The 13024-nt window shown below is 39.2% G+C and overlaps 1 protein-coding gene across 21 annotated transcripts in view; it reads left to right on the forward strand.

The window, feature by feature from the left end:
* The window catches only part of DTNB (dystrobrevin beta), a 212898-nt gene that overhangs the window by 144017 nt on the left and 55857 nt on the right, over window positions 1–13024 (forward strand). For 15 of the 21 annotated variants that reach the window (XM_019450241.2, XM_019450108.2, XM_019450168.2 and 12 more), the window contains exons 10-11: window positions 7789–7878; window positions 11060–11147. In XM_019450241.2, the coding sequence (XP_019305786.2) occupies window positions 7789–7878; window positions 11060–11147 (178 nt within the window). Of the gene's footprint in view, window positions 1–2213; window positions 2313–5105; window positions 5109–7788; window positions 7879–11059; window positions 11148–13024 lie in introns of those variants that run through there. The other 6 variants (XM_019450205.2, XM_019450225.2, XM_019450217.2 and 3 more) reach the window with 3 other exon arrangements.

Here is a 13024-nt window from a genome sequence, read left to right on the forward strand (position 1 = left end):
CCTGCTCCTTCCTTTTTGTGCCTTCCCTTCCTTTTTCCTTTTATGTCCCTCTCTTTGTCATCTAATTCTTCCTTCTGAACTTAGCTTCAGCTCCTCCAGGAAGCCCTCCCTAACACCCTACAACTAGGTTAAGTGTTCTTCCTCTGTGATTCATAGCATGTTGTACATATCAGCGTATCATAATTACCTGTTTGTTCCATGCTTTTCTAGACTATACGCTCATTGAGAGTGAGGACTCACGAGGCTTTATCCAGAAACATACTCCTTTTCTTCAAGTCGTGCTGCTGTTTTGTATCTTAATCAGTACTTCTTCTGTTAGGAAAGGGGTTTTCTTCTTCAATTACTTCAAGCATGTGGCATCTTATTAACATTGCCTGCTTATTCCATTCAGGGCAGAGAAATAAAGGACATGAGTTCTACTGAAGTATCTGGTTCTACTCCAGTACTGCATGATTCACTATAGCTGCCCCCACCCCTGGTTATCTGTAACTTTCCTCTGCAAGAGTGAGAAACCCGGCCCCCATCACCCACCATCCCTGTGCCTATTTGTTTAGCCATGGTAGCATGGATAGTGGTTTCAGAACTGTTTATTTATTTCTTTAATAGATTACTGAGACATAATTCATTCACCATACAATCCATCCACATAAAGTGTACGATTCAGTGGGTTGGGGTATGTTTACAGAGTTGTGTGGCCATCACCACAATCAATTCTAGAACATTTTCATCACCCCCACTACTAAAAGATCACTCACTGTGGTGTGGAGAATCGACTGTAGTGGGCAAGAGTGGAAGAGGAGGGCAGTCAAAGGCTGTTGGGTGGCACTTGGTGAGACGTGCCAGATAGAAAGGATGGCAGCAGTGGGGGCAGTGAAGGGGGCTGGTTTCGGAGGGCAGCCAGTAGGGCGGATTAAGGAATTGGATGTGGGGCACGAGGAAGTGAGAAGAAGAAACAAGAAGACTTCTGCTTTGAGCTCGGTGACTGGGTGAGTGGTGGTGCTGTTCCTTTCAACTGGTCAGCCTGGGAGAGTGGCAGGTGAGGAAGTGGGTGGAGAGAATGAGCTCTGTTTTGGACATGTTCAGTTTGGGATGCCTGTTAGGCAGCCAAGGGGAGATGCTGACTAGGCCCTCTAATACACAATCTTGGAGCTCCAGGGGGAGGTCAGAGCTGGAAATGTAAACTTGTGAGGATTACAGTAATACCTTTTGGTAAGATTATTCTGAGAATAAGCAAAAGAGCATATGTGAAAGTCTGTGATAAGGTCACAGGTACTCTGCTGATAATGACTACTACATTATCTTCTGTAATCCTTCCTGTACTCTCTAAAGTCAGTAATACATGAGGTAGATTTTATATTATTATTTTACAGATGAGGGGACTGAATCTCTCTGTGGACAGATTAAAGCCCAAGTTCACATAGCAAGCAGGTATCAGAGTGTGGATTAAACCCAAGCCTGCCTCACTCCAGAGCCCATGCTCTCAGATGCTGTGCTCTCCTGCCTCCTGCCAAGCAATGAGCCCTGCTCCGGGGCTACAAACTGCCACTCCAGAAGCAGCCTCTGCTTCTGACCTTGTCCCACCACAACTTACCCTTCATCCCCACCCTCACCGCTCACATCCCTTTCCCTTGTGTCCTGACCCCACAAGTGTGTCTCTTAACTTCTGCCAAAGCACCCTCTCTTGCTGCCACTGGAGCTTCTGCTGAAGCCATGAGACCCTCTGCCTTAGATTCAAAGGCCCCCATCATCTTGGAGAGCAGGTGTCACCCTGGAGTGTGCATCTGGAGCACCTAGAAGCTTGTTTCAAATGCATAGAGCTGGGAGGGTGTCTTGGGAAGGAAAGTATGCTGCAGAGAGAGATGTGCTCATTTCATTGTCACTCCTCTTTTTTAACTCTGGTTTATTCTACTCACCCTTGCTTTTGCTGATCTCCCTAACTGGACAACATTCTATTCTTATGTCTTCTTCTTCTTCCTTTTTGTTTTTTTTTTTGTTTTGTTTTGTTTTTTCTGTTTTGTTCCTTAAGTAAGCTGTACACACAATGTGGGGCTCGAACTCACAACCCTGAGATCAAGAGTCACATGCTCTACTGACTGAGCCAACGAGGAACCCCAATTAAGTTTTCTTAGAGAAGAACAGTGTCCCTGTCATCTTAACACTTACTATATTAGCCATTTTACATTTATTTGTGCGATCATCTCTTTTTCTACTAGACTGTTAACATCAAGAGAGCAGCAGCCGTGTCTGGTTCCTGTGGTATGTCTTCCTCTCCTGGCACGGTGCCTGACATCCAGTAGGTGCTCCAGACATTGACTCAAATGCCAGATTTCCATCAGAAATACTACTAGAACTATTGTATATTCTGCCGTGAAAATCACTTACTTTTATGGATGGAATTGACATGTGTCAGCCTAGAATAGAACAAATTATTATTATTATTATTATTATTATTATCATCATTATTACTATCGTTATTATCATTATCATTATTTTATGTATTTATCACTTGTGTGGGGTTCCAAACTATTCCAAACTACTGACTCTGCTTTAGAAAAACAGATTTCTAAAGCAAAACCTACTTATAAGTTGGGGGTTGTATATAGATTTATATTTTATCAAAAGGGAAGAATTTAAAGGAAAAAAATCTGGAAACACAGGTACACCTTTCAGTGGAGTATATATTATCACATGTGTATCTAACATAACACCCACACCCTGACACAGAATTGTCAGAAAATATATGGACACTTAAGTGCCTTATTTACTGTAGATGGCTACTGATAATGCCTTTCATTTTGGTTTAGATTCCTCATTATCTGGCCAAAGACACTAGTTCTGAATAGCAGTTTTCATAGAAAGTTAAAATGGAGTTTAGTTGGACTATTGCTTCTATAGTGAATGCCTACAATTTCTTTTCTGCCACTCCCTTTGGAACGCACCTTGGTCAGATTTTCACATCCTGTTCGCTGCCAAACCAGTTCTTTCAAGGAGACCAGTGACTTCCTCAGTGTTAAATTCACTGATGAATTCTCAGGACTTATCTTAATTGATCTATCCATGGCATTTGACATAGATGATCGCTCCCTTCTACTTGAAACGCTTTCTATACTTGCCTCCAGCTATTGTGCTCTTCTGCTTTTCCTCCTCTTCCTTCTTGGCCCCCTTTGCTAGTTATTCCATACCTCTTTGAACTCTAAATGTTAGTATGCCACAGGGAGCACTTCTCTTTTCTGTTTGGCCTCACTGTAGGTGATCCCGTCCAGACTCACAGTTTTTAATACTGTCTACATACCAGTGACTTCTAACCTTATTTTTCCAGACCAGACCTTTTTTGCTGAGCTCTAACCTCATATATCTCCTCCTCAGTGGTATCTTCACTTGGATCTAATGCATACCTTAGTTAGATGTCCCAAGCTGAGTTCTGTATCTTCCCAACCAAACCTACTTCTCTCAGCGTCTTCACCGGCTCAGTTAATGGCGGTCTCATTCCTGTAGTTGCTCGGTCAGAAGTCTTGATGCTTATTTCGTCAAAAATGTCAGATTATTAGATCAGCTTTATCCAAAAACACTGTCAGAATCTGTCCAAGATCTTGCTATTTCTTACACCTCTACAGCTACTGCTACTTTGCTGGCCACTCTTGTCTCTCATATGGAACGTTGCAGGAAGCTTCTAATTAGCTGCTGCCTCCCCATTCTCTGACACTTTATCTTCCATAGTGCAGATGATCTTATTAAAATATAAGTTCTTTCATACCCTACCTCTGCTCAAAACCCACCAATAACTTCTCATATCAGAGTAAAAGCTGAAACCCTTATGATGGCCTTATATAACACTGCTACTTTTCAATCTGTCTTAGAAAGAAGCACTTTTGTTTTGTTTTGTTTTAATTTTTAGTTTGAAGTAGACAAATACTTTACAAAAGTATGATACAAAATGAGTTACTATGGGAGAGAATTCCACGCTGGTCATGGTGAAGTAACTGCTATAAGATGAGCTCTTCCACTATAAACGTCTAGAAAACTATTCTGAATATAACACTCTTTTCAGAAATTAGACAGTAAGTAGGGCAGGACTCTTCTCCAAGGGAAAGGAAGTAAATGAGGAGAGCCCTATGATTGCCCAGGCTTTCTGCTGGGAGGCATTTACCAAACTCCAGTGCCAGAGACAAGCAGAGTAAGCCTTATTTGCTGAGAATAAGAAGACAGAGATTGGAGTTTAGGGAGGCTATAATTTGCCAAGTAGAATACCGGAGGGGAGGAAGCATTTAGAGAAAGAGCTCCATAAATCTGCATACAGGTCTGTTAAGTCTTTGGCTGAAAACAAGCTGCTTGTGCATAGAATGAGATTTCACAGGACCACCAAAGAACAGCTACCTGGGAAAGAACAGCTCAACTCCCAGGGATTTGAAAGTAGAACAGCTACTCAAGCTCAGGCCGTTGTTTGGGTTCCAATCAACCAGAATAGAGACATCATGGAACACTTGGAGCACCCCGGAAAGGCCACACCTTGCGAGCAGGGTGAAAATAGCCCTAGATAAAAATTACCATAGATCTGCACTAATGAAGCTTTAACACAGGCCTCAAAAGGACCAAACTGTCCACAGGTAAATTAACTGACTACTAAAGTCTTTAGAAGAAGACAACAAAATTCAGACATTCAACAACATACTACTCACAATTTCCATCATCCAGTAAAAATTTAGAAGACGTAGGAAGCAGCAGGAAGGTATGGCCTGTAACCAGAATTAAATTAGTCAATACAAACAGAGCCAGAAATAACAGGCATGATGCAGTGAGCAAAACACTCACAATAAATAGAAAAATGTAAAGGAAAATATTAACGTAATGAGAAAAATGAAAATAAAAAAGAACCAAGTGTAAACATATTGGAAGTTTCTGAATATATATTCTACTTCAATGACAAAGTTTTAAATTGAAAAATAGAACTTCTAGAGTTGAAAGGGATAGTACCTGAAATGAAAAATTCCATGGATGGACTTAACAGTAGATCAGAAATTGTAGACAAAAAAAGTCCACTGAACTTAAAGACACAGCAATACAAACTATCTAAAATGAAACACAGAAGGGGCACCTGGGTGGCTCAGTTGGTTAAGTATCTGACTTCGTCTCAGGTCATGATCTTATGGTTCATGAGTTCGAGCCCCACGTCGGGTGAGCTCAAGCCATGCTTCTCTCTCTCTGCCCCTTGCTCACTTGTGCTCACTCTTGCTCTCTCTAAAATAAATAAATAAATAAATAATAAATTGAATGAAACACAGAAAAGTGGCTGAAAAATTAACAGAGCTTCTCAAGACCTACGCAACAATGTCAAGCAGTTTAAAAGAAGGAGGAGAGAAAAATTATTCCAGGAAATTTTTTTTCCAAATTTCCAAATAAATTTTTGCAAATTAAATGAAAACCATAAACCCATAGATAAAGAAGTTCAGCAAATTGTAATCAGGATAAACAGAGAAAACCATACCGAAGTACATCACAATCAAATTGCTGAAAACCAATGATAAAAAGATATTTAAAGCAGCTAGAGGAAAACAAAATGTTATATACAAGGGAACAAAGATAAGGTTTGTTTGTTTTTTTAACTTTCTTTAAATATTTATTTTTGAGAGAGTGAGACAGAGTGCAAGTGGGGGAAGGGCAGAGAGAGAGGGAGACAGAATCTGAAGCAGGCTCCAGGCTCCGAGCTGTAAGCACAGAGCCCGAAGCGGGGCTCGAACCCACAAATGGTGAGATCATAACCTGAGCCGAAGTCGGACGCTCAGCCGGCTGAGCCACCCAGGTGCCCCCAAAGATAAGGTTTTGAAGTGATTTCTCAAAAACAATTCACGCTAACAGAAAATTGAATGGCATCTGAAAGTAGTGAGAGAACCTGTTTTTATTTCTTCTAAAATACATAGATTTCCTAGCTTTATCCACTGAAAAGTTCTAGAAGCAGTGATGATACTCCAGGAATAAAGAGCACCCTAGTACCCTGACTGTGGTCTCTAAATACTCTTTCCTAGTAACGGGAACCTGGAATCCTTGAAAGAATAGTTGATTCCAGATGTGGGGCAGGACATGCACAAGACAAGACTGGGACATCATACTATGCCAAGCAAGGAAGCTGATAATATCTAATGGATATATTAGATTAACACAGGAGCCTACTTATAGGGGGCTCCCACTGGCCAAAGACAGGATAATTTGAGCATCTAAAATATTATTATAATGGATTGAAGCAATCAGGTACATAAAAATCTATGAGATCATAATGATTAAAAAAAAAAAAAAACTCCTTGGTAATCATTGTAGGTTACTAGGGCCCTAACTCATTGTTCTGAAATTTGTTAAGTAATAAACGTCAACCATTTGTTTTACCTTTCTTGAATGAATGATATTTCATGATAAACAGAGAAAACTAATAAATGCAGAAAAGATGATAAAATTGGAAACTGGACATGTGCAACCCCACAAGAACTAATGAATCTAGGAAAGACTCATTAGTAAATGCTAAAGCCAGTAGGTGAAAAATTGGTGGGGAACTTTATACTAGAGAGATGGGACCAATAACTTCTGAATTCACTGATCAATGTTTATATTCCATTATGTGCCCCTATTTGATTTGTAAGTGCACCGTATCACCTATGACAGATTCTAGCCTCTTCTCAAAAATGAAACAAAAGCAAAAACATCAAATATCCAGATCCAGCCACAGGGAATAGAGAAACAAATTGAATGGCAACAAAGAAGCAATCCGTTAAATCCAGAATGTAGGATATGCTGTTTTCTTCACAAATGACATGAAAGAAACAAGGAAAAGGAAGATTAAAAACAAAAACATACAAACCAAATGCAAAGTGTGTGAACCTTGCTGGGATCTTGATTTTAAATGTAAATGGATATTAAATTGGAAATTTTTAGATGGGCTGAATTAAAACTTTTTCTTAAATGTGTTTAGGTGTGATGATGGCATTATGGCTATATAAATTAAGTATTCCAAAATGAAATAATAAACTGGGATTTTCTCCAGCCACCCCTTTCAAAGCAAAAAGTTGAGGGATAGACTCAGCAAGTTGACAAAATGTTGATTTCTTTGAGGTTGGGTACGTGAAAAGTAGTCATTAGTTTATTTTGTGCATGTTTTAACATTTCTGGAGTAAAAAATTTTTAAAAACTCATGTGCAGGGTCCTACGGAACGTCTATAAAAGAGCCTCACTCAGAATGTATACAGTGTTGTTTTACAATGAGAAACAACTCTGACAAGTTTGGTTTAAGTATCAGTTTTATGGGAGAAAATAGAATGATGCTAAAGGCAGTATCCTTATAAAAATAAAAAGGTTTAACTGGTATCATGAGGTGACACTGAAAATCTTTTAATGTGTAGACAAAAGCTGTAAAAGCATTAGAGGGCGTTTAGTGATGTTAAATAGACCCAGGCTGCCTGCCAGAGGGCATTCCCTAAAATGGTGCGTCCATCCCAGAGCCCAGAACCTGGGTAAGACTGGTGGGCAAGGCTCCTTGGCGACCCCTCCTTGGTTTCTTCTGCTCAAAGGCTAAAGTGTCAGTCAACCAAGGCTGTTTCCTGAGGGACTGCTTTTGTCCAAAGGATTTGTGAAATGTATTCTCTATGGTCTAACACCATATTCCATTATGCATTGTGTTTTTTTATTTTCCTTATCATGATTTTTTTTTCTATTTTTCTTTGAAGTTTGCCCATTTTAATCCATGTTCATTTCTCGCTCTATATGTGTCTGTGTCGTGCTTGCTGTCTTTGCCTCCATTGTTCCTAGGTTACAGTATAGCCAGGATATACCCAGTCACTTGGCCGATGAGCATGCGCTGATAGCCTCCTATGTGGCCCGTCTGCAACACTGTGCACGGTCAGTGGTAGCGCAGCAGCAGCAGGCGGGTAGCCAAGGGCTGATCAGAGGGAGGGAGAGCTATGTTACCTGGGGTTGCCAGCTGGAAAAAGCTCTGCATGTGGGGTTTTTCTTGAGAAGCTACCAGCTATGTTTGGCAGAGCTTAAATAATTGCTAAAGCAAGCATTAACTTCTGAAAGAGAAGGAGCCTTGCCAAGCCCGGGCACTTACCTAAACATATAGTCAGAAATGCTCTTATGAAGTGGAGTTTGCTTCCTTCGGCCCACACGTAAAGGCTGAGCAAATCTCAGACAGATGTGCAGTCTCAAGATGCACATGCACAGAGTTACCTGATGCCACGTCTCACTGTTCATTCTTGTCTAAATAATGACCCCTTTCTGTCGACATTCAGGGCTTAAGGTTGATCAACCCACAGATGTCTCACTTTGTCTCGTCTAAGGTGCCATCACCCTAGAACGTCTTTACGTGCTACATCTTCATCTCTGTCTCCCAGATCCATCATTGATTAACTAAACCAGTGGTTTTCAGCAGTGATATTGGATCATTGTCACCCCAGGGCCTTTTCCAAAACATATATCCCTCCTCATATTGTATGTATTATAATAACTCCATGTACCCCTTTCTTTGACAACTGTGGTAGGGACTCACTGTTAATGTGAGAATATGCCTGGTTCCTCAGTGGGTTAGGATGGAAAAACATTTGATAACCACTAACTCTAGCAAAGTTAACCCTTTAAAAGGGTTAATACCAATCTAAGTGCTGTTACATTCAGGCAGACACAAAGCTACCTGTCCACTCTGTGCCCACACCTACCACCGTTCTGCAAGGAGAATAGCAGGTAACGTTTAAATCATACAAAGCCATCCCTCCACTTCACCTAGCAGCAAATAAGAGTCACTATGCCAAACGGATTCTTAATTTTAGAGAGGAAGCCATAATTTATTAACTGAGCACATAAGAGAGCTGGAGCCTTGCATTTTGATCTTAGTTTTGCACAGAACCTGCGATGGCTTCATAGGAAGGTCATTTGAGCTTGTTTTATTTCCTGCGATGACAAGAATAATTAATGTGAAATACATATCTTTGAAAAGGATTGTTTTTTATATTTCATACCATTTCCCGTAATTTTACCAGTGTGACTAAATAGCATTGATATGTTTAGGCATTTATCTCTAAAGTCTACTTCTTTACTTCCCAAGTATGTTTAATATAGGCCTATCCTATGGGAGGGGAGGGAAGGCCTGATAATTATGCATTGTATCACAAAGAGTGTCTCTTCATCCAACAGATGATTTCTGTACACTCTGTCTCAGCTCCTTGGATCTAGGAATAGAGGTGTCTCACCCCTGGCAGGACAGCTTACTTATTATCAATAAGGGCATTTGTGTAGGTGATTAAAAGTTTCCATGGTGAAAATAGGAACAGAATGTTGGGCAGGGACTGCTACCTGGTATTTCAGCCCAAAGAGATTTATGGTGGGTCTAGCTTAGGTCCTCAAGCCTCCTCGCTTAGGGATTAGGCTTCCTGCGCAAGAACTGGTGGCTGGGAGGCCTGGGGGAACATGAGGATTGGGTGAGTACTGTATCTCTTCATGAACCTAGCTTCCTGCTTCCTCAAAGAAGTCAGAAATTTCCTGGCTAATTCTGAAAATGAAAGTTAGCTCAAGCAGAAAAATAAGGAACCTTTCTAATTTTCCTCTTAATTTTCATTGACCTTAAAACCTCTGATCAGCATAAAGTTCTAGTTTCTGACTGGAAAGCATAGCCAAATAAAGCAACCGTGTCGTCCACACTTGTGTATAAATGACAAACAGAATTAACCTTCCTAGGGGGTGAAACATGATGGAGGAGAAAGGAGCTCTTTTGCACAGAGGGAAAAAATGAAGTGTTTGTTATATCCCTTGCCAAAACAAAGGGCAGACACTTTAAGTCCCATTTCTTAGGCTGCCACGCCCTCTATAATATTATCCACTTGTATTATTAAATGTTCATTTTTGTTGTTTATTCAGAAGATAAAGGTAGTTCTCTTATTTCTAACAAACATCTTTAAGGCACAAATATGACAGTTCAGCCTTGACCTTGGGGCCTTGGCCCTAATGTATTAAAGCCAACTGATGCTAGCATGTTCTTATTACAAGATCATCTTTTCAGAGGATGATGAGACATGCAAGAGACTGATACTTGCATACCTGAAATTATCAAATATTCTAAAGTGGCACAGGCAGAAGACTTAAAGCACCTTAAAAAAAAAAAATCCATCCTAGAAGAAAGACCAAGTTAATCTTAAAGAATTAGCCACAGAGATTAGAAATATAGAAAGGTGAAAACATCTAGGAAAAATACATTAATAAGGTCAGACACATCTCTGTAGATTTAACATCACCCTTCCCAGATTCCCCTCAGTAATTATTACAAGATAATGTAATGGATAAATGACAGTTGATGTAACATGCTAAATTAAAGGAGTGAATTATTTCATAATCCAATCTGAAGTTCATTGCATCACATATATACAGAGCTAGCTTCTTTCATCCAGGTGCAGCAGTATTTGATATCCCAACTAGGTAGGTCTTTCAGTTTTGGGGGTACCAGCACTCTTATGAAAGAGTAATGAAGTAAATTAATTTACTCGAAGATGAGGCTATAATGGTAAGAAGCTTGGTAAAAGAAGAAAAAGGAGCGTTGAAAGGGAAGGTTTGATACCATGGATTCTTCTCTGACTTTAGCATATGTTGGACATGCCCTTGCCTAGGCTTCTTACTTCTGTTCAGCCAGTGTTAAGTACTTTTCCTTAGCCCCGTTTTTCATGGTGCTTTACTTTTCTCTTGGTCTTTTTAAATTCAAGACCTATGTGTAAAAGTCACAAGTTCTTCCAAAACATTTGATTAGAAATCCCTCTTTCAGATTTTGCAGATGGTCTGTCTTTTCTCAGACCTTGAATTCAAAAAGAAGTGCCCCTTCTGATGGTGTAGGAGCAGGGAGATAAGTGTGGCGTCTGTGGCCTCATCATTTCTCTAAACCCCCTTTCTCTCAGAGGACCATTAGTATCTATGACCCAGGCTTCTGTTTCTTTTGCTACCATACTTGTTTACAAGCTTTCTCCCATCTGTTCTTTCTAAAAGAAAAACAAAGGTAGGGGATGTTTAATGCACACCTATTGAATTTTTGTCTCCTTGGTAGTGTCCTGGACAGTCCTAGCCGACTGGATGAGGAACACCGGCTTATAGCTCGCTATGCTGCCCGGCTGGCTGCAGAAGCAGGAAATGTGGTGAGTAAATGGAAGGTCCTAGCAGAGTAGCAGAAATTAGCATTATTTTAATATGCAAATGGTAGAGGGATGGTAAACTTGAAATTTAGGAGAATAGATATAGGTACCTCAGGAACAAAAGGAGAGGCATGGGTTTAGGGAAGGGATTACAGTGACCTTTAGTTTTATCTATAATATCCTCCTTAAAAAATGAGTCAAGAGAAGAAAATCAAAGAGCTAGAATTTGGTTCTTTAAAAAGATTGAATAGGGGCACCTGGGTGGCTCAGTCGGTTAAGCGTCTGACTTCGGTTCAGGTCATGATCTCACAGTTTGAGTGTTTGAGCCCCGCAAAAGGCTCTGGGCTGACAGCTCAGAGCCTGGAGACTGCTTCAGAGTCTGTGTCCTCCTCTCTCTCTGCCCCTCCCTCACTCATGCTCTGTCTCTCTCTCTCTCACAAAAATAAAAACATTAAAAAAGAGGATCAAATAAATTAATAACCCTTTAGAAATCCTGATGAAGAAAAAAGGAAAGAAAACACAAATTACCAATATCACAAATGAAAGAAGGGACATTGCTACAGATCCTACAGGTATTTTAAGGATGATAAGGAAATATTATAAGCAGTTTTTTGCCAATAAAGTTGGCAACCTAGATGAAATAGACAAATTCCATGAAAGACACAAGTTAGGGGTACCTGGCTGGCTCAGTTGGTAAAGCATGCAACTCTTGATCGTAGGGTTATGGGTACGAGCCTGATGTTGGGTGTAGACATTACTTAAAAATAAAATCTTAAAAAAAAAAGGTAAATTAACAAAACTGACATAAGAATAAATAGAAAATCTAAATAGTCCTAAATCTGTTAAAGTGATTGAATTCATAATTAACTTCACACAAAGAAAACTCTAAGCTTAGAGGGCTTAACTATTGAATACTATCATGTATTTAAGGAAGAAATAATAACAATCTGACATAAATTTTCAATAGAGGAAGAAGAAACACTTTCCAAGTTTTATCAGGCCACTCTAACCTGACACCAAGACAAAAAAGGCCATTACAAGAAAAGAATATCAATAACCAAATTCTCTCATGAACATGAAAAAATCTTTAACAAAAATTAAAAAATTGAATCTAGCAATATATAAAAAGGATAATACACCATGATCAAGTGAGATTTATCCTAGGAGTGCAGATTTAACTAATACATAAAAATCAGACAATGTAATTTGCCAAGTTAGCAGTTTAAAAAAGAAAATTATAAGATCATTTCAGTAAGTGCAGAAAAAGTATTTAACAAAATGCACTGCCCTTTCTCTTTTCTTTTCTTTTCTTTTCTTTTCTTTTCTTTTCTTTTCTTTAATCTCGGTAAAGATTATTGACATTGAGAATTTTTTTAAAAAAGGAAATAGTTCTATAAAATGCCAATTATTACGGACATTAAGAGTCACGAGTCATGAAAATATCTAAAGCCTTTCTCAACTTACTTATATTTTCATTCTTACTGCAGGTAGTGTGCTTGCTTTCATTTGTCCTATTTCCAAATAGAACAGGATTTTACTATTTTGGAAATTATTGAATAAGGCTGTGACCATTTTTTTTCTATTTTTTTATTGTTTATTCACTTTTTTCTATAATTTATTTATTTTTTATAATTTACATTCAAGTTAGTTAGCATATGGTGTAACAATGATTTCAGGAGTAGATTCCTTAAGCCCCTTACCCATTTAGCCCATCCCCCCTCCCACAACCCCTCCAGCAACCCTCTATTCTCTATATTTAAGAGTCTCTTATGTTTTGTCCCCTTCCCTATTTTTATATTATTTTTGCTTCCCTTCCCTTATATTCATCTGTTTTGTATCTTAAAGTCCTCATATGAGTGAAGTCATATGATTATTTGTCT

This window comes from Panthera pardus, unplaced genomic scaffold (genome assembly GCF_024362965.1).
Source record: "Panthera pardus isolate Hobbes unplaced genomic scaffold, ASM2436296v1 HiC_scaffold_26, whole genome shotgun sequence".
Classification (NCBI taxonomy): domain Eukaryota; kingdom Metazoa; phylum Chordata; class Mammalia; order Carnivora; family Felidae; genus Panthera; species Panthera pardus.